Genomic DNA, 24945 nt, shown 5'->3' with positions numbered 1-24945 from the left:
AAAACGAGACGACATCGTTTTAAAGGTCTTGAATAGCGAATTCTTAGGGCTTCCGCGTCTCTCTTTCAAAATCACATTAGAGTTCTCTCAGTCTCGGGTATCGTCATCGTCTTCGCCGCCGTGAAGCTCAGTGGAAGATGTTAACGGCCGATATACCACCGAACCAGTCAATCTACATCAAAAACCTCAATGAAAGAATCAAGAAAGAAGGTACACTCTCTTCTCTCCATCTGATTTCGTCAATCGATTTCAATACTTGTTGAGCTTGCGAGATTGTTTAGTGTAGTATCTTAGCTGCTAGCTTCCTAGGGTTTTCAAGAATCGTATTGAATCTAGCGGCGAAGTTTATGAGAAAGATATGTTGGCTCGAGGGGGGCAGTATCAGTCTCGTGTTGTTTAGATCTAACGTGGTTTTTGTTTTGCCAGAATTGAAGAGATCTCTTTACTGTTTGTTCTCACAGTTTGGGAGGATTCTCGATGTGGTTGCTTTGAAGACTCCTAAGCTCCGTGGCCAAGCTTGGGTTGCCTTTAGTGACGTCACTGCTGCTACTAATGCCGTTCGCCAGATGCAGAACTTCCCTTTCTACGATAAGCCTATGGTCAGTAAATCTTCTCTGTGTTAGTTATATGTGTTTTCAGCTGTTTCTTTGTACAACTAAAGATTGCCTCTTTCGGGTGTATGGGCTATTTATTTGCTTCCAGTCATGTGTATGAAACTAATGTGTGGTCTTTTTTTGAGTGCAGCGCATACAATTCGCAAAAGAGAAGTCAGATTGTATTGCTAAAGAGGAGGGAACTTTCGTTCCCAAAGATAAGAAGAGGAAGAAAGAAGAGAAAGGTAACTGATCCCAGACTTATGCTTTGATTAAGATTATGGTTTAGTTTTGGTGTTTATTTTATTTATTAGGGGTTTTTCATAATTTACTCTATATGTTAAGTATTTTGGTTTAGTTGTAGCAAGACCTATATATAAGGGTTTTTATTGACTTATTATAAGAAATTAACCAAGAGTTAACCTTAATCTCCAAGAGAGTTTATGGTTAATAAGAAGCTTAGCTTTTCTTAAGCAAAAGTAGATTCATATCAGTAACTTTGATTTTACTTTCTGCATTTGTTCTTTGAGATGTTGGATACAATGGTAAACTTAAAAAAAAAACTTTCACTTGCAGCTGAAAGAAAGCGTGAAGAAACCCAACGACCAAACACAGCTAATGGCCCAACTCCACAGAACGGAGCCCCTCCGGTAAGTGCCTTCTTCAGAACAATCTTTAACAGCAGTATTGTATTTGGAGATGATATTGATCTTTGTCTTATCTTTAAATCTTAAAAAGCAATCATCGTTCAAGCCGAGCGGACAAGATGCGATGCCACCAAACAACATACTCTTCATTCAGAATCTTCCGCACGATACAACAACCGCTATGCTTGAGTTCCTCTTCCGTCAGTATCCGGGATTCAAAGAGATAAGAATGGTCGCCGCTAAACCAGGGATTGCGTTTGCGGAGTTCGAAGACGATGTTAAATCTTCCATGGCTATGCAAGGTCTTCAGGACTTCAAAATCACTCCCCAGTTTCCAATGCTCATCTCTTTCGCCAAGAAATGAAGAGAAATGCTTGTGTTTTTGTTTGTCTTTTAAGATGATGACAACGAGACTTAATGTGTATAACCGACGGTTTAATGTCTTGGTTCCATTGACTCCGGTTTGGTTTAATCAGAGACCCTTACTACGCGGTTTCACATTTGAGGAATATCTCTTTGGCATTAAGTCAACCGTTTATAGAAATATTAAATTAAAAATGATGTTTTAGACAAGGCAGAAAAAGACAAGATAGAGAATCTTGCTCGATACGCAACCGTTGTCTTCTTTATCCTCTTCTCATAGATCATTTCTCTGAGGAAAGTTTCTTTTTTTTTTAGCAAACCCACTTTGTTTTTGTTCCTGTGAGTTTGAAAGTTGTCTCCCTTTGTTAAGACCATGTCGTCCACTTCTTTCTCCGACCTCCTTGCTTCCTCCGGCGTTGACTGCTACGAACAAGACGAAGACTTTCTTGGTGGGTTTTACCCGGAGAGAACCGGGTCGGGTTTACCCAAGTTCAAGACGGCTCAGCCTCCTCCTCTTCCGATATCACAAGCTTCTCATGGTTTCTCCTTTTCAGAGTTACTTGACTCTCCTCTTCTTCTCAGCTCCTCTCATGTAAAGCTTCCAACTTTCTTATCGCTTTTCATCTGTATATCAATTTTCCATTTTGAAATCCATGACAATCGGTAAACATTGATTCACTTGTGATGTTCTGTTCTTTGGCTTGTGTTAACTTGCAGAGTTTGGTATCGCCGACGACTGGAGCCTTTCCATATCAAGGCATCAATGGAACAAACAATCACTTAGATTTTCCCTGGCAGCTACAAACGCAGCCGCAACCGCCAAACGCTTCTTCTGTATGTGTTTTCCTTTACCGTTTCTGAGACCATCTACACTTCCCTTTTGCTGAAACCAAAACTTGTTTCCTTTACCCTTTCTTTATACAGGCTTTACAAGAAACATATGTTGTTCAAGCTATCCAGAAGAAGCAGGAGGATCCGGTTCATCGTGAGTTTGGATCACATCGCGAGGTTAAGGTACCATCATACATGGCGGTGAGTAGGAACTCTAATGATGGTTATGGTTGGAGAAAATACGGTCAGAAACAAGTGAAGAAGAGCGAGAACCCTAGGAGTTACTTCAAGTGTACGTATCCCAATTGTGTTTCCAAGAAGATTGTTGAGACTGCTTCTGATGGACAGGTCACTGAGATCATCTACAAAGGAGGTCACAACCATCCTAAGCCTGAGTTCACCAAGAGACCATCAGGATCAAGAAGAATGTTTAATCCTTCTTCTGTTGTTAGTGAAACTCATGATCAGTCAGAGAACTCGTCGATTTCGTTTGAGTACAGTGATCTTGAGCAGAAGAGCTTTAGATCTGAGTATGGTGAGGTAGAAGAAGAGGAGGAACAACCTGAGATTAAGAGACTGTAAGTAGTTTTTTTAGTTAGTGGAAGCAAAAGGTTTTTAAGAGAGAAATTTTTTTGACATTTGAGTTTTTTGGTTAACAGGAAAAGAGAAGGTGAAGATGAAGGAATGTCTGTAGAAGTAAGCAGAGGAGTGAAAGAACCAAGAGTTGTTGTTCAAACAATAAGTGAAATTGATGTTCTTCTAGATGGCTTTAGATGGAGGAAGTATGGTCAGAAAGTTGTCAAGGGAAATACTAATCCAAGGTTATAAATCGTTTAACTAGTTTCTTGGCTTTTAAGAAGTTGTTTTCATGTTACTAATCGTTTTTGTTCTAACTTATATATATGACAGGAGCTACTACAAGTGCACATACCAAGGTTGTGGAGTGAGGAAGCAAGTAGAAAGATCCGCCGAAGATGAGAGAGCGGTTCTCACTACCTATGAAGGAAGACACAATCACGACGTCCCAACCTCGCTGCGTCGGTCATGAAAACAATACATTCCTGGGACTTAAAGTCACTAGTAATAACATTTTAGGATTTGGTGAAAGTAAAACACCTACTATGGCTATCTTTTGTGCTCATTACAGTTTGTTTATTTGTAACACAGTAAGTAAGCAGTACATTGTGTCGTACAGAGTGGTGGTTAGTATTTATTTTTATCTTCATATCCATGGAGAATCTCACTATTCATTTGTGTGACTTCAAACACTTGAGTCCCATTTTAGTTTCTTGTGTTTTGTCCTTTTCTTGATTTTTTTGTGTGTCCATTACACATTCAAGATTGATAAGCATAATAGTGGAATGTAATCAATTTTTCATGATATCGTCACATTGTGCATTGTGACACCCCACTCTTTAATATTTTTTTTACAAAATTTTTAAATCCGTAATACTTTATCAGAGTTTACAAGTAGTGTAATCAATAGCCACTTACAAAAAAAAAGTAGAAAGAAACAATAAATAGAAACAACAAAAATATATAGGCTCATCTTTCTTCTCTTCGCTCATATACCTTACTCTTTCTCTGTGTCTTCTTTATTTGACCTCACCAAAGTCTTGGAACCAACCTTAAGTCATCCTTTATCACCCCAAGTAAAAACAAAGTCCTCTATCTTTTTCTCCTATTAGGGATATATATCCCACATCGGGAATTATAAATAACATTAAATAATATATAAAGGGTTAGGATCAATCCACTAATCACCAATTGGTTTTAAGTTAGAAGTCCATAATAAACTCGAATTTAACATGATATCAGAGCTTAGATCCTAAATACCCTAAACTCCTAATTAAAATTAACCCTTCCGACCGGATATAAAGGTCATGATTAACCCTTCCAACCGGGTATAAAGATTGTGTTAAACTCGCTCGACCAAGTATAAATGTCCTAAAATTCTGAGATTTATGGTCGATAAAAGCTATCATCTCGAGGAGGGGTATTAGAGATATATATATATCCCACATCGGAAATTCTAAGGGACATTAAGTAATATAAAAAGGGTTAGGACCAATCCACTAATCACCAATTGGTTTTAAGTTGGAAGTCCATAATAAACCCGAATTTAACATCTCCATTTCTTTAACATTCACATTGCACTCTCATTCTTAATGCATTCTCCATTACATTTCTCCTCAAAATGAAAATATAACTTAATAGTTTAACCCTAAGCGTACTCTCTCTACTCACTTTCTTGTTCATATGGATAAGAAAAAAATCATAGATTTAGGCAGAGAAGAGACGAACTCATCACATTGAGGCGTAGGGCAGGGTCCATTAATTCATGATTGACTTATATGCCATCTTTACTCCTTCCCGTTGTCCCACGGAAATCTCACGGTTATCTTCGTAAACATCCAAAAGTAAACTATAGGAGTTTGTTTGCCTTTGACGATTAGTTCATTTTGGGAAATATACCTACCATATATGACCTCCATGCAAACGCAAACACTAGAAAGTGCAAAGTGCATACGTAAAAGTGTAAAGTAAATGATTGGGTTGGTTTTACATATAGTGTTTATTATTTTTGAATTATTATTTTTTCATTTCCCACATAAAAATCATCTTCAGATGAACCATTGATTCTAGGAAAACATAAATACTCGATTCCGTTAGTTATTCTGTTAAAACTTTAAAAGTATAATTCATTTGACACATATTTTTCTTATACATTTAGTAACATCCTGAAACATTTAAAAGATATCATATGCACTTCTAATCACTTGTAGAAGTAGTCGGCATTTCAATTGTGATATTTTCATTAAACTGATCAAAACATTATGGAACAACTCCATTAACTTGACGACCTATGAAAGGCCATCACAATGATCATAAAGATCAATATCCATAATAATTAGTTTGTTTTGGTTCGAATATGTTTAACACCATCAGAAGGCGTATGACCTTTAATCATCCAAACATTGATCGGGAAATAAAAAAAAGAGTTGATTATGTCCAATCTGATTTGATTGGGAACATATACTAAATGCACAAAACATAATAGTAGACAAAGTTGTATATAGTGTTCAGAGTTCTATTTCTGCTATATTCTATGTTGATTATGTATCACCGATTTAGCTTTCTGAATCGGGATCTTTCATTAAAAAAATTTAGATATTATTCACAATAATAATAATAATCATAATAATTCTTTGATTGGAAAAAATAAATCTCTAAATTTTAGTTAGAGTAACCCGTAATGGATTATAGTCATTAATGTATGTCAGTTATATATAGAATTATTATTGTTTTAATTGTAATATATTCTTAGAGAGTTTATTTTATCTATTAAAACAGAAGTCATGATTTATTTTATGTGTATTTGTTTACTTGGACCATCCCTTAAAAAATATGATTTTTAATTAAATTATCATGTATTTTCTTAATAATAAAACCGAAGAATCTCATTAATAAGTCATCTTATATACTGAAACCAAACTATAACATTTAATACAAATATACAAGAAAAATCGCTTGAAATACACTAAGTTAGATACCATTTTTCAAAAATACACTTAATCAAAAATATTTTAACATTGGATTTGGGATTTAATGATTATTGTTTAAGTTTTAGTATTTAGAGGGTAGAATTAGGTTTATAAATTTCTATAAATATTCTTAACATTTATAAATGATTTAAGAGAGTTAGGATTTGTTTTTTCATAATAAATTTAATGTATTTATGAAAATAAATATCATTTAAAGGTAAATTTAAAAAATGGTATCAGATATGAGGTAAAGATTTGCCTGTTTTCGGTTTAAATCAATACTCAGGAGAAAGTGACATTTTTTTCAAAACCATTTACATTTTCAGTAAAAAATATTTGCCAATTTCTTTTGGTGGGAAAGAAAATTAACGGAAAAGGTACACGAGAAGTAGTATTCTTTTGTTTTTTAATCCATTGTTATCGGTTCCTTCATGCATAATTATTGAGGCCATTATTAATTTGTCCATATATAGTAAATAGTATTAACTTTCTTGGACGTTATATGATTGAAATTTTATATTATTTGAACCATATGGTTTGTTTATCAGCTTCAAATTAATGCTTTAGGATTGGTCCACCTACATGACTACATCTACATGTGATAACTGCATGATTGGTTCCCGTCTTGAGTTCGTATTATTATCAATAAGTAATCAAAACAATATTTATATTTAACCACCGAAACTTTAAAACCAAACAAACTGGTCTAAATACGTTGCATTACAGTTGAACATGCAGTTCTTCTGTATTTTCATATTATAATGAGTTAAGACCACAGTTTAAAGAAAGTCTCGTTTATAATTCACTACAAGAAAACACGCCGAATTCCGACGGAGATTCCGACGGACGACACAGCCGTCGGACACTTTGGACGGAATTCTGACCGATTTCCGACGAAAACAAAAAATCTGAAGTCGTCGGAATTCCGTCGGCTAATTCCGACGAATTTCCGAGAAAACATGGGTCGTCGGAATATTCCGACGACTTTTCGACGATATTCCGATAAACAATATAACCGTTGTAGTCGTCGAAAAGTCGTCGGAATATTCCGTCAAATTTCCGACGATATGCCGATGAAAAGATATAACCGTTACGGTCGTCGGTATTCCGTCGGTATTTTCCGACGAATTTCCGACGAACCAAGTGACCGTTGCCGACAAATAAATATGACCGTTTTATAGCCGTTCGAGATTGGAAAATACTGACGGAATTCCGACGGAATGCTTAATATCTGTCGGTATTCCGTCGGAAAGTCGTCGGATATCCGTAAGCAATTTCCTATAAATGCAACCCCTCCTCATTCATCTCATTCACACCTCATTCTCTCTTCTTTCTCTTTAGTCATAACAATTCCGTGAAAATCATGTCTTCAGGAGCTTATTATCGTTCGTGGATGGATAAACCTCATTTGGATCCCAACACTAATTTGCTTACGGAAGAATACGTTCAAGGAATTGGAGAATTCATGAGGCTTGTTCAACAGCAACCGGATGCAAAAAGTGGTATGTTAAGATGTCCCTGCTCTACTTGCAATAATAATAAGGTTATAAAAGAATTTGATGTTTGGACTCATTTGTATATGAAAGGGTTTTCACGTAATTATAAAGTTTGGTACCTTCATGGGGAAACTGGTTATGAATATGGTAGTACTAGCGAACCTCAGCCTGTTAGTGAACTTCAGCCTGATATTAGGTTAGAAGAACCTAGAACGGATATAGATTATGGTGTAGGTACTGAGCAGATGGTACATGATCATTATAGAGGGGAAGAACCAAATCCCGAATCTAGGAGATTTTTTGATATGTTAGATGCAGGAAAACAACCTTTGTATCAAAATTGTAGAGATGGTCATTCAGTCTTATCATCTGCAACTAGATTAATGGGTATTAAGACAGACTATAATTTGGCTGAAGAATGCATGGATGCGATTACTGATTTTGTCAAAGGTATTCTACCTGAGGATAACCTTGCACCGGGTTCATACTACGAGGTTCAGAAACTTGTAGCCGGTCTTCAGTATTCCGTCGGAATGAGTCGTCAGTATTCCGTCGGAATATACTGACGAACTTAATTCCGTCGGAATTGTAATTTACCCGGGAAAACCAAACCGCGTGAAATTTTCGCGGACCGCCAATTGATATATATTTAATGATACCGACGGAATACTGACGAACCCGTATCCGTCGGAATTGTTAAATATAATTACTCATCTTCTTCCTTCTTCGTTATTTCCGCCTCCGGCTCTCTCTCAATTCTCTCCGCGATTTCTCTCCCTTTCACGGCGATTCCGGCCGTTCTCGAGCCCCCATCACCGGCGGCCCCCATTCCGGCCCCCAATCATCTTCCCCAAACCCCAAATCATGTAAGAATCATCCCAACCTTGTTTTATCCCAATTTTTTAGGGTTTTGGAAGTTAGATCTCGGATTTTAGGTTGTTTGATTGAAAATTTTAGGATTGAATGGATAGTTTAGGATATATAAGTTAGGATTGTTGTTTGGATTGTTGTTTAAGTTTTTTTTTGGAATTATTTTGTGTTTTTGTTAAAATTCAAAACGTTTTCCTGTTTTTAAAACGTTTTTTGATTTTTAAAAACGTTTTTCAAGTTTCCAATAATAAACTATGTATAATAAAACGTTTTTAAAAAATTTTAAAAATATTTAACAACATTTTTCTATAATTATAAAAATTTATAATTTTGTATACATATATATATATAAATCATGTATAATAAAAAATTTTAAAATTTTAATAATTTTTTACAAATTTCCAGTAATAAACTATGTATAATAAAACGTTTTTTAAAAATTTTAAAAATATTTAACAACATTTTTCTATAATTATAAAAATTTATAATTTTGTATACATATATATATATAAATCATGTATAATAAAAAATTTTAAAATTTTAATAATTTTTACAAATTTCCAGTAATAAACTATGTATAATAAAACGTTTTTAAAAAATTTAGTTGTTTCTGTAATTATAAAAATTTATAATTTTGTATACAATATATATATAAATCATGTATAATAAAAAATTTAGTTGTTTTTTTTAAACGTTTATAAAACCTTTTGTAAATATATAAATGAAAACATTAAAAATAGAAATGGTTTGAAAAGATTTTTGATAAATTAATTTTTTTTTAGGTCCGAGGATGTACCCCGCCCCGCAGCCCGTCTTCGACGTAGTTCGGTGAGCAGTTCCCGTGCATCGGGATCGTCTCACGAACAAAACTCGGTTCCCGCATATATTCCCGCTCCAGCTCCCGCTGCCCCTCCCGCTGCTGCTCAACAGGATCCGGGGGTCATGCCAGTTGATCTATTGGTTCAACAACCAGGTCGAGAGCATCTCCCGGTTCTCCATCCCAACCCACGACGAGGACATAGCACTTGGTTAGTATTTTTTTTAATTTGTAGTATTATGTTTTTTTCCATTAATTAACTTGTTAACTAACTTGTATTTTTTTTAAAGGTTCACCAAGTCGAAAAATGGCATTAGCAGGAGCATCAACCAGATGATGTACTCCATGCTTCGTTTTGGATATTCAAAGTGGAGTGTGATTCCTTTCGAAGAACGAGAGTTGTGGTTTCGTCAGTTTGCGGTAAACTCTTCATTTTTTTAAAGTATTTACATTTTTTAAAATATATTTACTTATTAAATTATGTTTGTTTTGTAGCAAGAGTTCAACTGGCACTCCGATCTCACGGAAACAGTCCGTAAGAAATTCAACGAAAAAGCCATGGACTCTTATACGAAGCAGATAAACGCGTGGAAGACAGTTTGGCAGAAGAACAAGAGGCCACGGTTCATCAACGGGACGGTGTGGGAGCAGTTGATAGCTCATTGGGAGAAGGAAGAAACTGCAGAGACGTCTTCTAGGAACTCCAAGAACCGGAAGAGCGATCGTGGCGGGAAAGGTATGTATGTGCACAACCTCGGCGCTTGCTCTATGTCTACTAAGGAAGATGAACTTGTAAGTTTTTTTAATTATTTATCTTTATATTTTTTAAATAAATATTTTATATATTCCTTGGCTAATAATGGCGGTTTTTTAGATCGAAGAAAATGACGGTAATCCCGTTGATCGTCTCCAACTCATTAAGGTGGCTCACACTAACAAGAAGACAGGTCAAATTCAGGATCCCATGATCAAAGGTGTCGTTGATTTGGTGGAAGCTGAAATAGCAACTCAATCTCAGCCTCTCTCTGATGACGGCGATTCTACGGGAGCTTCAACCAACTTGTCCCTATTGCAAATAAATGAGATGGTTGAAAAGGTAATTTTTTTTATTAATATATTTTTTATAATGTCGATTACTAATTTGTCTATATTTACTAACTTTAAATATTTTTGTAGGCGGTTCCTAAAAGGAAAGGAGGCCGTTTAGTTGGGTTGGCCCGCCGTGCTTCTTCGTATCCGGCGTCTTCTTCGCAAGCTCCGTATGCCGATCCCATGATTCTCGAGGAGCTACATGACAAAGATGAACGGATTGGGGCATTGGAGGAGCAGAACACCACTATCCTTTCGGAGAATGCCACTATCCGTTCGGAGAATGCCACTATCCTTGCTGAGCTGGCATCCCAGAAGAAGTTCAACGCCGAGATAATGCAGAAGCTAGATCGTTTGATGTCTTCGAGTTCTTAGTTTTTTTCAGCTTTTTAAAACTGTCTGAATGTTTTTTTCTTTCGTTTTGCATGAATTTTAAATTTTCTGAATGTTTTTTTTCTATTTCGGTTTGTATGAATTTAAATTCTATAATATTATTAGTTTTAAATTTCAGATTTTATTTATTTATTAATTAATTTTTCATATAAAAAATATATATAAAAATGCAAAATTAATTCGTATTATTAAAATTGACATTTTCCGACGAACTAAGTTCTCGGTAAATACCGACGGAGTATGACTCGTCGGTAAATACCGACGGACTATGATTCGTCGGAACATACCGACGAATGGTGAGTCGTCGGAATTTACCGACGAATCGTAATCCGTCGGTATTTACCGACGAGTCATATTCCGTCGGTATTTACCGACGAATCAGACTCCGTCGGTATTTACCGAGAACTTAGTTCGTCGGAATCTTCGGAGGATCCGTCTCCGTCGGTATATAGTTTTTCCGATGAACTCTAGTCTCGTGTGTCCGCATCGGAATATTGTCGGAAGTTCGTCAGAATGTTATTTCTCGGTATTCGTCAGAAAGTCGTCGGAAATTCTGACGAAATTCCGACGAATTCTTTTTTTCCGACGAAATGATACCGACGAACGCCTTCGTCAGAAATGCGTCGGAATAGGCCTTTTCCGACGAACTTCCGACGATTTTGGCCATCAGAATCTCTTTGTTTTCTTGTAGTGATTTAACTAGTTGGTCCAAAATTATGATTCAGTTTCAGTTTAACTATTCAGTTTCATTATTACTTGACATTTAACTATTTAGTTACTCATCCACACACGAATGATTGTTTTTTACCCACCCACACACGATTTTACCTTTCGTATTATTTGGTTCGACTTTTAAAAAAAGTTTTGTTTTGTATTTGGGAATTCTATCCTTAATTGTATTACAATTCGATTCCTGTCCTGTGATCCAATTACATATGCATATAGTTAAAGATCATATGATCTTGTCCTCATTGCCACGGAAGACTAAAAATTAGATTACCGATTTAACATAGATCTTGTCCACATTAGTACATTACAAAAGCTTTTTGTTTTTAATCATATACCAAAATAAATTTAAAAAATGAAAATATTCCCTCCGGGAATGTTAATAAGAATCTATTTTCGGATCTGAAAAGAAATAAGAAATTAAGAAAATAGAGACAGAATTAACGAAGAATGAAAACATTAAAACACTAGTTAAAATCCTCAGAGATGCTATCAAGGTGAGGCTGCCACATAGACACCGACGCCGACCGACTATGTCTTCGACGGTGACGGTTCTCTTTACCAGCCGAACATTTCTTCTCGGATGACGACAACATAACATCTTCCAAATATTTCTCACACAACGTCAAATCAAGATCCTTATTACTAGTACTTACCATGTGATTACTATTGATGTCGTTGGCGTTTCCAAGAGTCTTTTTCCGACGTTGGACATCCTTTTTCTTCTTTGCTTTCTTCTTCTCCGGCAAGGAAGTATCCGGTATAAGAAAGTAGATGCTCCCACGCTTGAGCTCAGATTCAGGAGACAAGATCAAGATCTTACGTACAACTCCTTGAGAACATGGTTTGCTTAAGACATGGTTAGGGTTCGCCTGAAGGATCTCACCGGCTGTCATTGGACGAGTGATCTCATCGACGTGGCCGTTGAGATGTACGATTCGGATCAAATCTAAGGCTCCACATGGAAGTACACAAGCTAAACAGCACCGTAAACTGTTTCCCATATCTTTTTTTGCTAAAAAATCTTATAAGTTTTCTTATCAAAAATAAAAAAGAGAAAAAGATTAAATAAGTTTTTAAAATTGTTCTTTGCCGTTGTTGTTGTTGTGTGTGTTGTTTTGTGAGGAAGACGAGCTTACGTATATATAGAGACTAGAATAAACGAAAGCGATTCATTAGAGGGAGCTTAACCATACGGATACGGATGCTTTATTTACTGGAATACCCTTCCTTCTTGTTGTGATTAACTTAAGCAGCCCACCTATTAGTGTTCACTTTTATATATTTTTTATCGTTTGACAAATGACTGAAAATATCGTATATATTAAAATAGAAGTCACAATCTTGATTCATGTATGATTTTTTAAAAAAGGGACCTAATAGATCTATTCTTAGAAAATCATATTAGATTTAATATCTAATCTTATCATTTAAATTTTAGGTCTACCATAAATTTTTATTGAGCTATCAATAATTAAATTTAAACAATAGATGATACATTGGATTTATAGATAGTATAAGTTAAATAGATATAATTTAATGTTGTAATACTATACCTCTATATGCTAAATATTTAAATATTTATTGATGTTAACTTTTAAAATTATAAAGATTTTTTTAAATAACAAAAATCATATTATCTAACAATGATTAATCTTTACTACCTTAAACCAATGAAAACAAATTTTAAACTATATAGTTTATTTTAAAAATTTTAAAAATGTTTGTTCGTAAATGATTTTGTAATATTAACACATAACAAAAATATATATTTTTAATTTGGTAAATACTTTTTTAATAATACGAGAAAAAGAAAAAAAAACAACAATGGTTAAAAATGAAATGAGTGAAGAAATTTTAGATTTCCATATATAGTAATTAGTTTCCTAACTAAAACAAGATTTCAATATCTTATATATTAAACAGAAGTCACAACATTGATTCATGTGTGATTTTTTTTAAAAATAGACCTAATGGATATATTCTTAGAAAGTCATGTTACATTTAATATCTAATCTTATCATTTAAATTGTGGGCCTACCATAAATTTTTATTGAGCTATCAATAATTGAATTTAAACAATAGATGATCAATTGGATTTATAGATAGTATAAATTAAATATATATAATTTAATGTTGTAATACTATACCTCTATATGCTAAATATTTAAATATTTATCGATGTTAACTTTTAAAATTATAAAAAAAAATTTAAATAACAAAAATCATATTATCTAACAATGATTAATCTTTACTACCTTAAACCAATAATGAAAAAAAAAATTAAACTATATAGTTTATTTTAAAAGTTTTAAACAATGTTTGTTCGTAAATGATTTTGTAATATCAACACATAACAAAAATATATATTTTTAATTTGGTAAATACATTTTTAATAATACGAGAAAAAGAGAAAAACAACAATGGTTAAAAATGAAATGAGTGAAGAAATTTTAGATTTCCATATACAGTAATTAGTTTCCTAACTAAAACAAGATTTCAATATCTTATATATTAAAATAGAAGTCACAGTCTTGATTCATGTGTGATTTTTTTTTTAAATTGACCTAATGGACTTATTCCTAGAAAGTCATGTTACATTTAATATCTAATCTTATCATTTAAATTTTGGGTCTACCATAAATTTTTATTGGGCTATCAATAATTGAATTTAAACAATAGATGATCCATTGGATTTACAGATAGTATAAATTAAATATATATACATATATATAATTTAATGTTGTAATACTATACCTCTATGTGCTAAATATTTAAATATTTGTCGATGTTAACTTTTTAAATGATAAAGATTTTTTTTTTTAATTACAAAAATCATATTATCTAGCAATGATTAATTTTTACTACCTTAAACCAATGCAAACAAATTTTAAACTATATATTTTATTTTAAAAATTAAACAAAAACTAAATGTTTAATTATTTACTCGATAATATAAATTTATAAAGCAAAAAGTTTAATTTTTAAAAAACTTTCTAAATTTGTGAAATTTTACAATATCTTTTAATATGACAATAAAACAATATTTTACTAATCTTTATATATATATAGTTACGATTTTAATAATGAAATAAAATTTGAAAATATATATATATATATATATATATATATATATATATATATATATATATATATATATATATTTGTTCCTTTCAACAATATGATTAGAAACAGTGGGTTATTGGAGTTTCCTGCAAAGGGAAATAAAATGTCATGGCAAGGGCGAAGAGGTAAAGAAAAATGGGCAGTAATGGTAAGATGTCGCCTAGACCGTGCATTAGCGAATGAAGAATGGCACACCCTATTCCCATGCTCCCATATTGAATATTTGGGACTGGTGGCATCTGCTCATCGTCCAGTGGTAGCTTATCTAGAAGATAAGGTTGTTCGAAGGAGAGGCCAATTTCGATTCGATAAGAGATGGGTTGGTCAGGATGGTCTAATGGAATCAATTACAATGGGATGGTCGGTATATAAGGAATGCAGCAGAAATGGCATAGTGGATAAGATTAGTAATTGTCGGCATAAAATAGCAAAATGGCAGAAAAATAATCCACCTTTTGGGAAGGACAAAATTGCGGATTTACAGAAGGCTCTCGAGGAGGTACAAACTGATGATACTAGGTCGCAAGAGGATATATTGGAAGTATCCAGGAAGTTACAAGAGGCATATAAGGATGAAGAGGAGTATTGGCATCAGAAAAGTAGAAATATGTGGTATTCATCGGGGGATCTCAACACGAAATTCTATCATGCTCTCACTAAGCAAAGGAGGGCACGTAATAGGATTGTCGGACTCCATGATACAGCAAGAAATTGGATTACAGAAGATAATGGAGTAGAGAAAGTAGCAGTAGACTACTTTGAAGAACTATTTAGTACCACCTCTCCATCAGAGTTTGATGATTTTCTATCTGAGATAGTACCAGGGATTACTCCTCAGATGAACCAACGGTTATTGCGAGTGGCGACGGAGGATGAGGTTAGGGAGGCACTATTCATGATGCATCCAGAAAAAGCGCCATGCCCGGATGGCATGACTGCTCTTTTCTTTCAACACTCATGGCGTATTATTAAGAATGATTTGGTGGAGATGGTGAACAATTTTTTGGCGTCCGGGGAAATGGATCCAAGGTTAAACATTACTCATATATGTATGATTCCAAAGACAGAACGACCTACAAGGATGGCAGAATTAAGGCCTATCAGTCTATGTAATGTAGGATATAAAATAATTTCAAAGGTTTTATGTCAGCGGTTGAAAATCCATTTATCCTCTCTAATCTCAGAGACTCAATCGGCATTTGTGGCTGGTCGGTTGATCTCTGATAATATCCTTATAGCTCAGGAAATATTTCATGGATTGCGGACTAATAAGGCGTGTCAAGGGAAGTATATGGCGGTTAAAACGGATATGAGTAAAGCTTATGATAGGATAGAATGAGAATTTATTAAAGCACTTCTGCAGAAGATGGGCTTCCATCAACATTGGATTAAATTAATGATGGAGTGTATATCGTCGGTTCAATATAGAATCCTCCTAAATGGACACCCACGAGGTCTCTTTGTGCCACACAGGGGCTTACGCCAGGGAGGTCCGTTATCCCCCTATTTATTTATTTTGTGCACTGAGGCGCTGATTGCAAATATTAGGAAGACGGAGAGAGAAAAACAGTTAACAGGAATTAAGGTAGCCAGAGCATGCCCATCGGTTTCCCATCTGCTTTTTGCAGATGATAGCTTGTTCTTTTGCAAAGCTCAAAGGGAGGAATGTCATACTATTCTCATGATTTTAAAGGATTACGAGGTGGCTTCTGGTCAATTGATTAATTTTAAAAAGTCTTCAATTCAATTTGGACATAAGATTGAAGACTCGCTTAGGCAGGAGTTAAGAGATATTTTGGGCATACAGAATTTGGGAGGGATGGGATCTTATTTAGGATTACCAGAAAATCTTGGAGGTTCTAAGATTCAAGTTTTTAGTTTTGTGCAGGATCGTCTAAATAATAGGGTCAATGGCTGGACTTTTAAATTTTTCACAGAAGGAGGAAAGGAAGTGATCATCAAATCAGTGATTACGGCACTGCCGAACCATACGATGTCTTGTTATCGTTTGCCTAAGGCAACTGCAAAAAAATTGACGATTGCAGTAGCACAATTTTGGTGGAGTCCTGGGGGCAGTACAAGAGGATTACATTGGAAATCATGGGACAAGGTATGTGTCAGCAAGGAAGATGGAGGACTAGGTTTCAAGGATATAACGGATTTCAATACAGCTATGCTTGGTAAGCAGTTGTGGAGGCTAATAGAAAAGCCAAACACTTTATTTTCTCGAGTTTTGAAGGGTAGGTATTATAGGAACGCCTCACCCCTGGAACCGATTCGATCATACTCTCCGTCATACGGCTGGAGAAGTATTGTATTTGCTAGATCTCTGGTAAGCAAAGGACTAATCAAAAGGGTGGGAACATGATCTTCTATATCTGTATGGAACGATCATTGGCTCCCAACCACTCGCCCGAGACCAGCCAATAAAAATCTACACAATTTGTATCCAGACCTTACTGTGGATTCCCTTATTGATTCCACTACGCGATAATGGAATTCGCAGGTTATTCGGACTTTGGTAGACCCGCAGGATGTAAAAATCATAGAGAGCATACGACTGAGCAGAAACCAGATGGTTGATAAGGAAGGCATTTCACAAATAATGGGAAATTTACGGTTAAATCAGGATATCAAGTGGAGAGGATTTATCCGGATAGGGAAAGATCACCAGTATTACTTCGACCTACAGTTGATGTTCTGAAGGCATATTGTTGGAAACTAAGGTGTCCACCAAAAATAAAACATTTTCTTTGGCAATTGGTTTCAGAGTGTGTCGCAGTTAAGAAGAATTTGCAAGCGCGGGGGATCCAGAGAGATATATGTTGTGCAAGATGTGAAGCGGATGAGGAGTCGATTAACCATGTGTTTTTTGAGTGTCCTCCAGCAATTCAGGTTTGGGCGCTGTCAAAGATTCCAACAAATCCAACTATTTTCCCAACAAGCTCTATATTTACAAACATCGATCATCTTTTCTGGGGAGTTGCTCCACCGATAGAGGATCATCACTTTGCTTGGATACTTTGGTACATTTGGAAAGGAAGAAATAATAAGGTTTTTAGTAATCTGGATATGGACCCTAGGGACACTCTTAAGTTGGTAGAAACAGAATCCACACTCTGGACAGAGGTACAAATTTTGAAGGACCAGAACACGGGAACACAGGTTCAGGCATCTCTACCGTCAATTCCTGGAAGATGGTGTTTTACAGATGGATCATGGAAAGAAGGGGATATGTTTTCTGGCCAGGGTTGGTTCAGTGCTTTAGAAGGTTTTGAAGGTCTAATGGGAGCCATGAATGTAAGGGCTTCTTTAACTCCCTTGCATGCAGAGATAGAGGCGCTACTATGGGCTATGGAATGTATGAAGACTTTACGTCAATTCCAGGTTACGTTTGCAACAGATTGTTCTCAATTGGTGAAGATGGTTTCGGAACCAGAAGAGTGGCCAGCTTTTGCAAGTTATTTGGAAGATATCAAGAGTCTGAAAGAGAGCTTCACACGATCAGAGATTATACATGTACCAAGAACGCAAAATACAAAGGCGGATAACCTAGCACGCAGTGTCAGGAAACAAACGTCTTTCGTCGTTCATATGGATCAATATCTCCCGGTGTGGTTTACAGAGTCAATATGAGTTTGTAATGTTGTCGACAAAAAAAAAAAATATATATATATATATATATATATTTAAAAGAAGATACAAATACATGTGAAAGTATTTGTATGTTTTAATAAAAAATATACAGTAAACTTATTATGTTTTAACAATTACCAATTTAGAATTGAAAACAAAATATTTGTATAAAAATAAATGAAAACAAAAACTCGTACGGTTGCGCAGGTCAAGATCTAGTTAATTAATTAAGTAATATTATTATTTCTGGAACTTAATCATACAGAAATGACATTTAGATTTTGGCAAAAAGACTTCCACCAAACTACTAAGTGTTATAACATATGCTTATCCAATAATGAATTCGTAACAGATTTGAACAAAAAAAAATTCGTAACAGATAATTGCGGACCCTCATTCATTCATACGCCATGTTCGTTTTACCAACGCTGGACGCAGCGGAAGCGTCCGATAATTAAATCTTTAATCACGGCAACATACAACACCGGTGACGCATCAATGACTTGTTTTCGAGTCGCTGTGGCAGCTAACAACAAACTAAACGAACACGGAAAATTTCAGCGTCACTGCGTCTCGTTTTTTATGTCTCCAGCAGTCAATCGGCGATTGTTTTTACCTTCGCTTCTGTTTTTTTTTGTCTTTATTGTCGTATATTTTTGAACGCTGCCGCTGGAACCAACGATAATGAAATGGACATGGCTTATGGAAAAAGAAAAACATGTATACTTACGTAAATCTATGTATAATATCCATTAGTTTTTCCCAGTGTCATCAGTTTGTTTATATTTGTTATAAAAAATTAATTCAGTTAATTATTTTTGTTTTTTAAATCATACAAACAAATGCTTCTTCTTTTTTATTATCTTTTTTAAAATCATAACTCATGGTGATTTAGATTTAAAATCAAAATATTAATGTTATATTTAAGGGATTTTTGCAAAATTGACCTACAACTTAAAGTCAAACACAAAACTAACCTCCATTTTTTTTGAAAATTGGTTTTGCCCTATTCATCCCACAAGTTCATATAATTTACAAAAATGCCATCAATTTTTTTTTTTTTTTCGAAAATGACATTTTTACTCTCTCACCCTCATCATCTTCAAGTAATTACAAGATTGCCATTGTCATCAATACCACAACCACCATGAACAACCAATTTGAAGCTCTTAATGCTCCCAAAATCGATTTACTCTTCTTCTTTTTCCATTCTTGTGAACTAAACATAACATATCTCTCACTTTCTCTCCACAATGAGCTAAAAAACCCAAGATTTTGATTCTAAAATTTTTATGGTTCATAGAGTCATAGAAGCTAACGATTATGGGTGGGTGACTTTCGTTTGTGATTCTGTGTGCTTGGAGAAGCCTTATGTATGCTAAGGAACTTATCTCACCAATTTAAGGTATGACATCGAGTTTTTTCCAGATCTGTTCGTCAGACGACTTACTTGGGAAGTCGTCTGGCTGTAGACGACTTACCTTTCAGTCGTCTGGCTGTAGACGACTTACCTGGAAGTCGTCTGGTCAACGCAGAGGTTATTTTTGCAATTGACTTTGAAATCTGTAACCTGAGACGACTGAAAGTTAAGTCGTCTACTATTGTTTGGTTTCAAAAAAAATTCCAAAGAACCTAGACGACTTACATTTCAGTCGTCATAGGTTAGTTTTGCATTTGACTGGATAATTTCAGAAGTTTGACTTCCCCAGACGACTTACATTTCAGTCGTCTGGCGAAAATTAAAATAATAATATTTTTTTTAAAGTAAACGACTTACAATTAAGTAGTCATAGGTTAGTTTTGGAATTGAAAAAAAAACTTCAAGATTTAATTATACACAGACGACTTATAATTCAGTCGTCCACCAGACGACTTAATTGTAAGTCGTCCAGGACTTTTTTCCGAGATTCTGGTCAAACCTCATAAATCCTGGACGACTTACATTTCAGTCGTCTCGTGGACGACTGAATTATAAGTCGTCTGTATATAATTAAATCTTGAAGTTTTTTTTTTCAATTGCAAAACTAACCTATGACGACTTAACTGTAAGTCGTCTACTTTTAAAAAAAATATTATTATTTTAATTTTCACTAGACGACTGAAATGTAAGTCGTCCAAAAAGTCAAACTTCTGAAATAATCTAGTCAAATGCAAAACTAACCCCTGACGACTGAAATGTAAGTCGTCTAGCTTTTTTGGAGTTTTTTTTTTAACCAAACAATAGTAGACGACTTAACTTTCAGTCGTCCGAAATAACAGATTTCAAAGTCAATTGCAAAAATAACCTCTGCGTTGACCAGACGACATATAGTTTAGTCGTCTAGACAACTTAGATTGAAGTCATCCGCGTCTTCTCCACTAGTTTTTAAGTCTTCTACGTTAGTTTTTGAATAACTTGTATTTTTAAGAGTGATAAGTAACTTCAAGATATGTAAAACTCATATTTACAAAATATGTTCTCTCCCTTAGTTTTACTAAATTTGACTAAGTTTTTCAATGCAAACTTATAAAAAATAGGGAAATTTGTAAATATAGAACAAAAAAACAACTACATTGTCCCTATACCATAAATTGATCTATACATTGTCCATATAGTATAATATTTTGTGTTAACCCAATTAAGCCCTCCTAATTTATAATCCAATCATTGATATAATTATATATAAAACCCAACAATTTATAAAATTAAATAAAGGTAAAAACAAAAGAAATACATCTTCCCGATGAACCCTAAGCCCTTTTTATTACTGCAACTTTGATCATATATCTTTAGATGCCATTGATCCCAAAGGAGAAGTCAACGGAGCTGAAAACCAAGATCCTTATTTTTCTGGCAAGTTTGGAACCCACGCCTCGCTCCCTCCGACTTAAAATTAAATCTCCGTGCGTCGGTAAAGAAGGTAGAAATAGAGAGGAGCACCGTGAAGAAGAAGAAACAAAGGCTATAGGTTTGTAGATGATGTTATTAACATTTTTTCCTGGGTAAAATCATATCTGAAACTTTATTATTGCTGCAGTTCCACGTTGCTTTCTGTGTCTTTGCTGTGGTTGCTCCACCTATTGTATTCAAAGGAAACTATCTTGCGTAATTTTTTTTTCTTAACATTAGAAGTTGATCTTGTCTTTGCTTTTGGTAACTTGAGTTTGGAGAAAGCATTTGAATTGATCAGCTTCAACACAAAGACAAGTTTGTTACACTCGCATTTAGGTTGGATAAGCAATCTACTAGCTATTGTCCTTATCCTTACAATCAATTATTTGTGTTCATGTAACAGTGGGAACTTACTTGCAATAGATTTCTTAAGCGGTAATACATTAGAGCCAGTCTCTTGTCTTTGATGCGGTAAGCATCACAGAGTCATGAAATCTCATTTGTTTGGAACATTGGCAGATGAACCTGATGGTGTGCATGAATCACAAGCCCTCTTATTGGCTCATATCAAGACTCTAGCAGCCAACTCCATGTACTGAATCTGTCAAACCATTCTGCTCATGCACGAAACAAGAGATTGCAGAACAGGAGATCTCTCTTAAGAAAGCTGGATACCACAATCTCGGACATAGTTTCAGGTTGTTTTTGCAACGTCGTACATGTTAAAATCTAGATTATTTATTTGTTAACCAAAACTATTGATCTGTATTTTACTATCAAGTGGTTCAAAACAGTCTTTGTTCTTTCCTTGTTATGGTTTTGTGAGAAAGCACTGATCTTCGATGATTAGCTTAATAATCTTTTGGTTTAGCTTTATGTAAGATGAACTTTTGATTGTTATAATTTAGGGAGATGCAAGGGAGACGATCCCTGATTTCATTACAGAGTGTGGAGCTTCACATTTGGTTACTGACTTCTCTCCTTTACGGGAAATTAGAAGCCGTAGGAACGAGGTTATGAAGAGAACGAATGGTTCACTAGAAATACATGAATTTTATACTTATTTTGCTAATATATAATGAGGAACTACAAATAGACGAAGATGGCGGAATGAATAACCCATTTTGTGTTTTTCTTTTCATGGCATATGCAGAACAGGTTGTTAATGGTTTTGTCTTCTTTTCTGGTTGCAGAACAGGTTGTTAAAATGGTTTTCTTTGGATTTAGTTACTGGTAATCGTTATGTGTGTGTTACGTGTTGTACCCGGAATCTTGTAAACAATAGTAAATGTGTTTTAGCTGTGAGTTGTTTTACTCTTTTCTCATGATTTTCTCTCACAAGAGCCATTCTAAGGACTCCGTGGCTCTCTAATATTACTTTGCAGCATGTCTTCGATACACCTCAAAAGAAAGCTTGTCCATATTTTTGAATCCATTATTTCAAAAGTTATGATTATGGTAATACAGTTTTCAGGGTTTACATGATTGTACTTGTGTTACTAAGAATACTTATTCAGCTGTGGCCATTTTCAGAGATTCTACAAGTGTCATCAACTGAGATAATATGAGAATATGTGTGTGAGTTAACAAGCAAGCTATACACATTTTTTTACAAATCACAATGATGAAACAGCTATTTATGTGTCTAATAAGTCATCACATCAAACATGTTATTTGACTAAGATTTACAAATATAGTTCACACCACAAATAGGGTTTAAACCCTAAACCCTTAATCACATAGGGTTCAAACCCTAAAGCCTAAATCAAATAAATAGGATTATGAATTTAATGTTTAATAAGTTAAAGTTTAGTGTTTAACAAATTAAATTTAGTGTTTTAAAAATTAGAATTTAATGTACTTGTTGATTTTAAAAAAAAAATTGATAAAGAAACACAAAATTTTGGAAAATTAAGATTTAGAAAATATTTTCTTAACAGATTAGGAGAGATTTAAGGAATATTATGATTACGAATTTGGTAGAACTCGTATTTTGTCGTCCGTAGACTGAAGACATACTGGTAGACTACGAAATCCCGCTAAGGTGGAATATCATATTGAGGTAGATAACACAATCACAATGTCGTAGAGTATAAATATATATGCAGATTTTATGTTTCAGTGTTAGTAGATATAATAGTAAAACGTAGTTCATCAAATCTACCGTAGTTCACATCATAGGGAAAACGGCAGTTAATTCAATCTGCGGTGGTAGACTAATGATCATTAAGTTGATATTACGTTCTAAGATATGCAGATACTTATGTAGTTAACTGAAACTATAATCTACATGCTCGCAGACACTAGATTCTGTTTTCTATTTTTCGTAGATCAAAAAATGAAATTGTATTCTCCTAATATTTAGTTAACCAAAATATTTTTCATATAATTCTTTCTTTTTTATATACATTTGGAATAATTTTCCATATTTTTCTGATTTTTAAAATAATTGATATGAATTTCTAAAGTTAACCAGGGGTATCTAAGTCCAAAACGGACAAAAAAGAAATTTATGGCAAAAGGACAATGTAGCTGTTTTTCTGTTCTGTTTTGGCAATTTTTTCTAAAAAATATGATATGCTTTGACTAGTTACCATTGTTTGTTTCCATCTCTTACCAAAATTCTTGTTTATTAAGATGAGAAAAAGGCCATTGGAGTTTATTATTGCATATGAGAGATCCAAAGATAAGAAAAAGGCTACTGAAGTCTATTATTTCACTGATTTGTAAATGTGTAAACACATTGTTAGCACATTTAATACATCTTGAAAAACATTATTACTGATTTTACAAAAAATTCACAACTAAAAGAGTATACATGCAATTCACAAAACAGACCACAAACAAAACTATTATAGATCATTCATCTACAAAGACAAGCTTGGATTCCACTTGAGTAGACAAGACCAGACAACTTTTAAGAAGTCCAGACGACTTCCAGGAAGTTCAGACGACTTTGCCAGAAGACTTTTAGGAAGTTCAGACGACTTCCAGACGACTTTACAGGAAGTCCAGACGACTTCCAGACGACTTCCAGACGACTAACAAGTAAGTCGTCCCAGAAGTCTTCCAGATCTGAAAAACCTGCATATTAAATACAGATCTGAAAAACCTGCATATTCAAAAACGTTCAAATGGCTTAAAAACAGAAAAAATGAATGGAAGATTAGATAAATCTACCTTTACAGAACACACAAAAATACATATCTAAAAATAATAGATCTACCTTTAAATTAGTGGAAGATGAGTACCATCTAATTAAAAACCTGCAAACAAAAAAAATAGATTAGTAACAAAGACATGAGACAAAATTGAAAAATTCATATAAAGTTTGGTGTTTTCAAGTCAAAGAGATTAGAGTGGGTTTAGAAAGTTTTAGTTTGGGAAAAAAGTAAGAACTTTATACAACAAGAAGTTACCAAATGAAGAAAAATCAGACATAAAAACTTACCAAAACGCTCAGAAAAATCCAGACGACTTCCTAGAAGTCCAGACGACTTCCTAGAAGTCCAGACGACTTCTTGGAAGTCCAGACGACTTCCTGGAAGTCCAGACGACTTCCTGAAAGTCCAGACGACTTTGTCAGAAGACTTCCAAGAAGTCCAGACGACTTCCAGACGACTTCCAGACGACTAACAGGTAAGTCGTCCCAGAAGTCTTCCAGATCTGAAAAACCTGCACATCAAATCCAGATCTGAAAAACCTGCATATCCAAAAACGTTCAAATGACTTAAAAATAGAGAAAATGAGTGGAAGATTAGATAAATCTACATTTATAGAACACACAAAAATACATATCTAAAATTAATAGATCTACCTCTAAATTAGTGGAAGATGAGTACCATTTGATTAAAAACCTGCAAAAGAAATAGAGTAGTAAGAAATACATGAGACAAAACTGAAAAATTCATATAAAGTTTGGTGTTTTCAAGTCAAAGAGA

At 34.4% G+C, this 24945-nt stretch overlaps 3 protein-coding genes across 5 annotated transcripts; 2 read left to right on the top strand and 1 right to left on the bottom strand.

Annotated features, from left to right (window-relative positions):
- On the top strand, nt 1-1749 carry LOC125603918 (U2 small nuclear ribonucleoprotein B''-like). 3 transcript variants are annotated; one of them, XM_048774619.1, is made up of 5 exons: nt 1-210; nt 427-599; nt 745-838; nt 1170-1243; nt 1332-1749. In XM_048774619.1, the coding sequence occupies exons 1-5, from the start codon at nt 138-140 to the stop codon at nt 1602-1604; spliced, it is 687 nt and encodes a 228-aa protein (XP_048630576.1). In that variant the 5' UTR covers nt 1-137; the 3' UTR covers nt 1605-1749. The 3 variants fall into 3 exon arrangements, with proteins under 3 accessions (XP_048630576.1, XP_048630577.1, XP_048630575.1); XM_048774620.1 differs by having other exon boundaries at nt 40-210; nt 462-599; XM_048774618.1 differs by lacking the exon at nt 1-210 and having other exon boundaries at nt 333-599.
- A 110-nt stretch (nt 1750-1859) lies between these two features.
- On the top strand, nt 1860-3684 carry LOC125603917 (probable WRKY transcription factor 25). The gene is made up of 5 exons (XM_048774617.1): nt 1860-2195; nt 2321-2437; nt 2528-3012; nt 3094-3255; nt 3344-3684. Exons 1-5 carry the CDS (start codon nt 1977-1979, stop codon nt 3480-3482), a joined length of 1122 nt encoding a protein of 373 aa, XP_048630574.1. The 5' UTR covers nt 1860-1976; the 3' UTR covers nt 3483-3684.
- A 7376-nt stretch (nt 3685-11060) lies between these two features.
- LOC125603916 lies at nt 11061-12604 on the bottom strand. The gene has a single exon (XM_048774616.1). The coding sequence runs from the start codon at nt 12372-12374 to the stop codon at nt 11838-11840; it is 537 nt and encodes a 178-aa protein (XP_048630573.1). The 5' UTR covers nt 12375-12604; the 3' UTR covers nt 11061-11837.
- Nucleotides 12605-24945: the final 12341 nt, after the last annotated feature.

Source organism: Brassica napus, unplaced genomic scaffold (assembly GCF_020379485.1).
Source record: "Brassica napus cultivar Da-Ae unplaced genomic scaffold, Da-Ae ScsIHWf_423;HRSCAF=653, whole genome shotgun sequence".
Taxonomy (NCBI): Eukaryota; Viridiplantae; Streptophyta; class Magnoliopsida; order Brassicales; family Brassicaceae; genus Brassica; species Brassica napus.
Note: the sequence above shows the minus strand (reverse complement) of the source record. Positions and strands in the feature narration are given on the sequence as shown.

Bases quoted from the DNA above. Each gene is read 5' to 3' on its own strand.
- LOC125603918 (XM_048774618.1), top strand. From the start codon at position 348: ATGAGAAAGATATGTTGGCTCGAGGGGGGCAGTATCAGTCTCGTGTTG. The intron at 600-744 runs GTCAGTAAATCT...TTTTGAGTGCAG, and splicing joins CTTTCTACGATAAGCCTATG to CGCATACAATTCGCAAAAGA. The intron at 1,244-1,331 runs GTAAGTGCCTTC...AATCTTAAAAAG, and splicing joins CACAGAACGGAGCCCCTCCG to CAATCATCGTTCAAGCCGAG.
- LOC125603917 (XM_048774617.1), top strand. From the start codon at position 1,977: ATGTCGTCCACTTCTTTCTCCGACCTCCTTGCTTCCTCCGGCGTTGAC. The intron at 2,196-2,320 runs GTAAAGCTTCCA...GTTAACTTGCAG, and splicing joins TTCTTCTCAGCTCCTCTCAT to AGTTTGGTATCGCCGACGAC. The intron at 3,013-3,093 runs GTAAGTAGTTTT...TTTGGTTAACAG, and splicing joins CAACCTGAGATTAAGAGACT to GAAAAGAGAAGGTGAAGATG.
- LOC125603916 (XM_048774616.1), bottom strand. From the start codon at position 12,374: ATGGGAAACAGTTTACGGTGCTGTTTAGCTTGTGTACTTCCATGTGGA.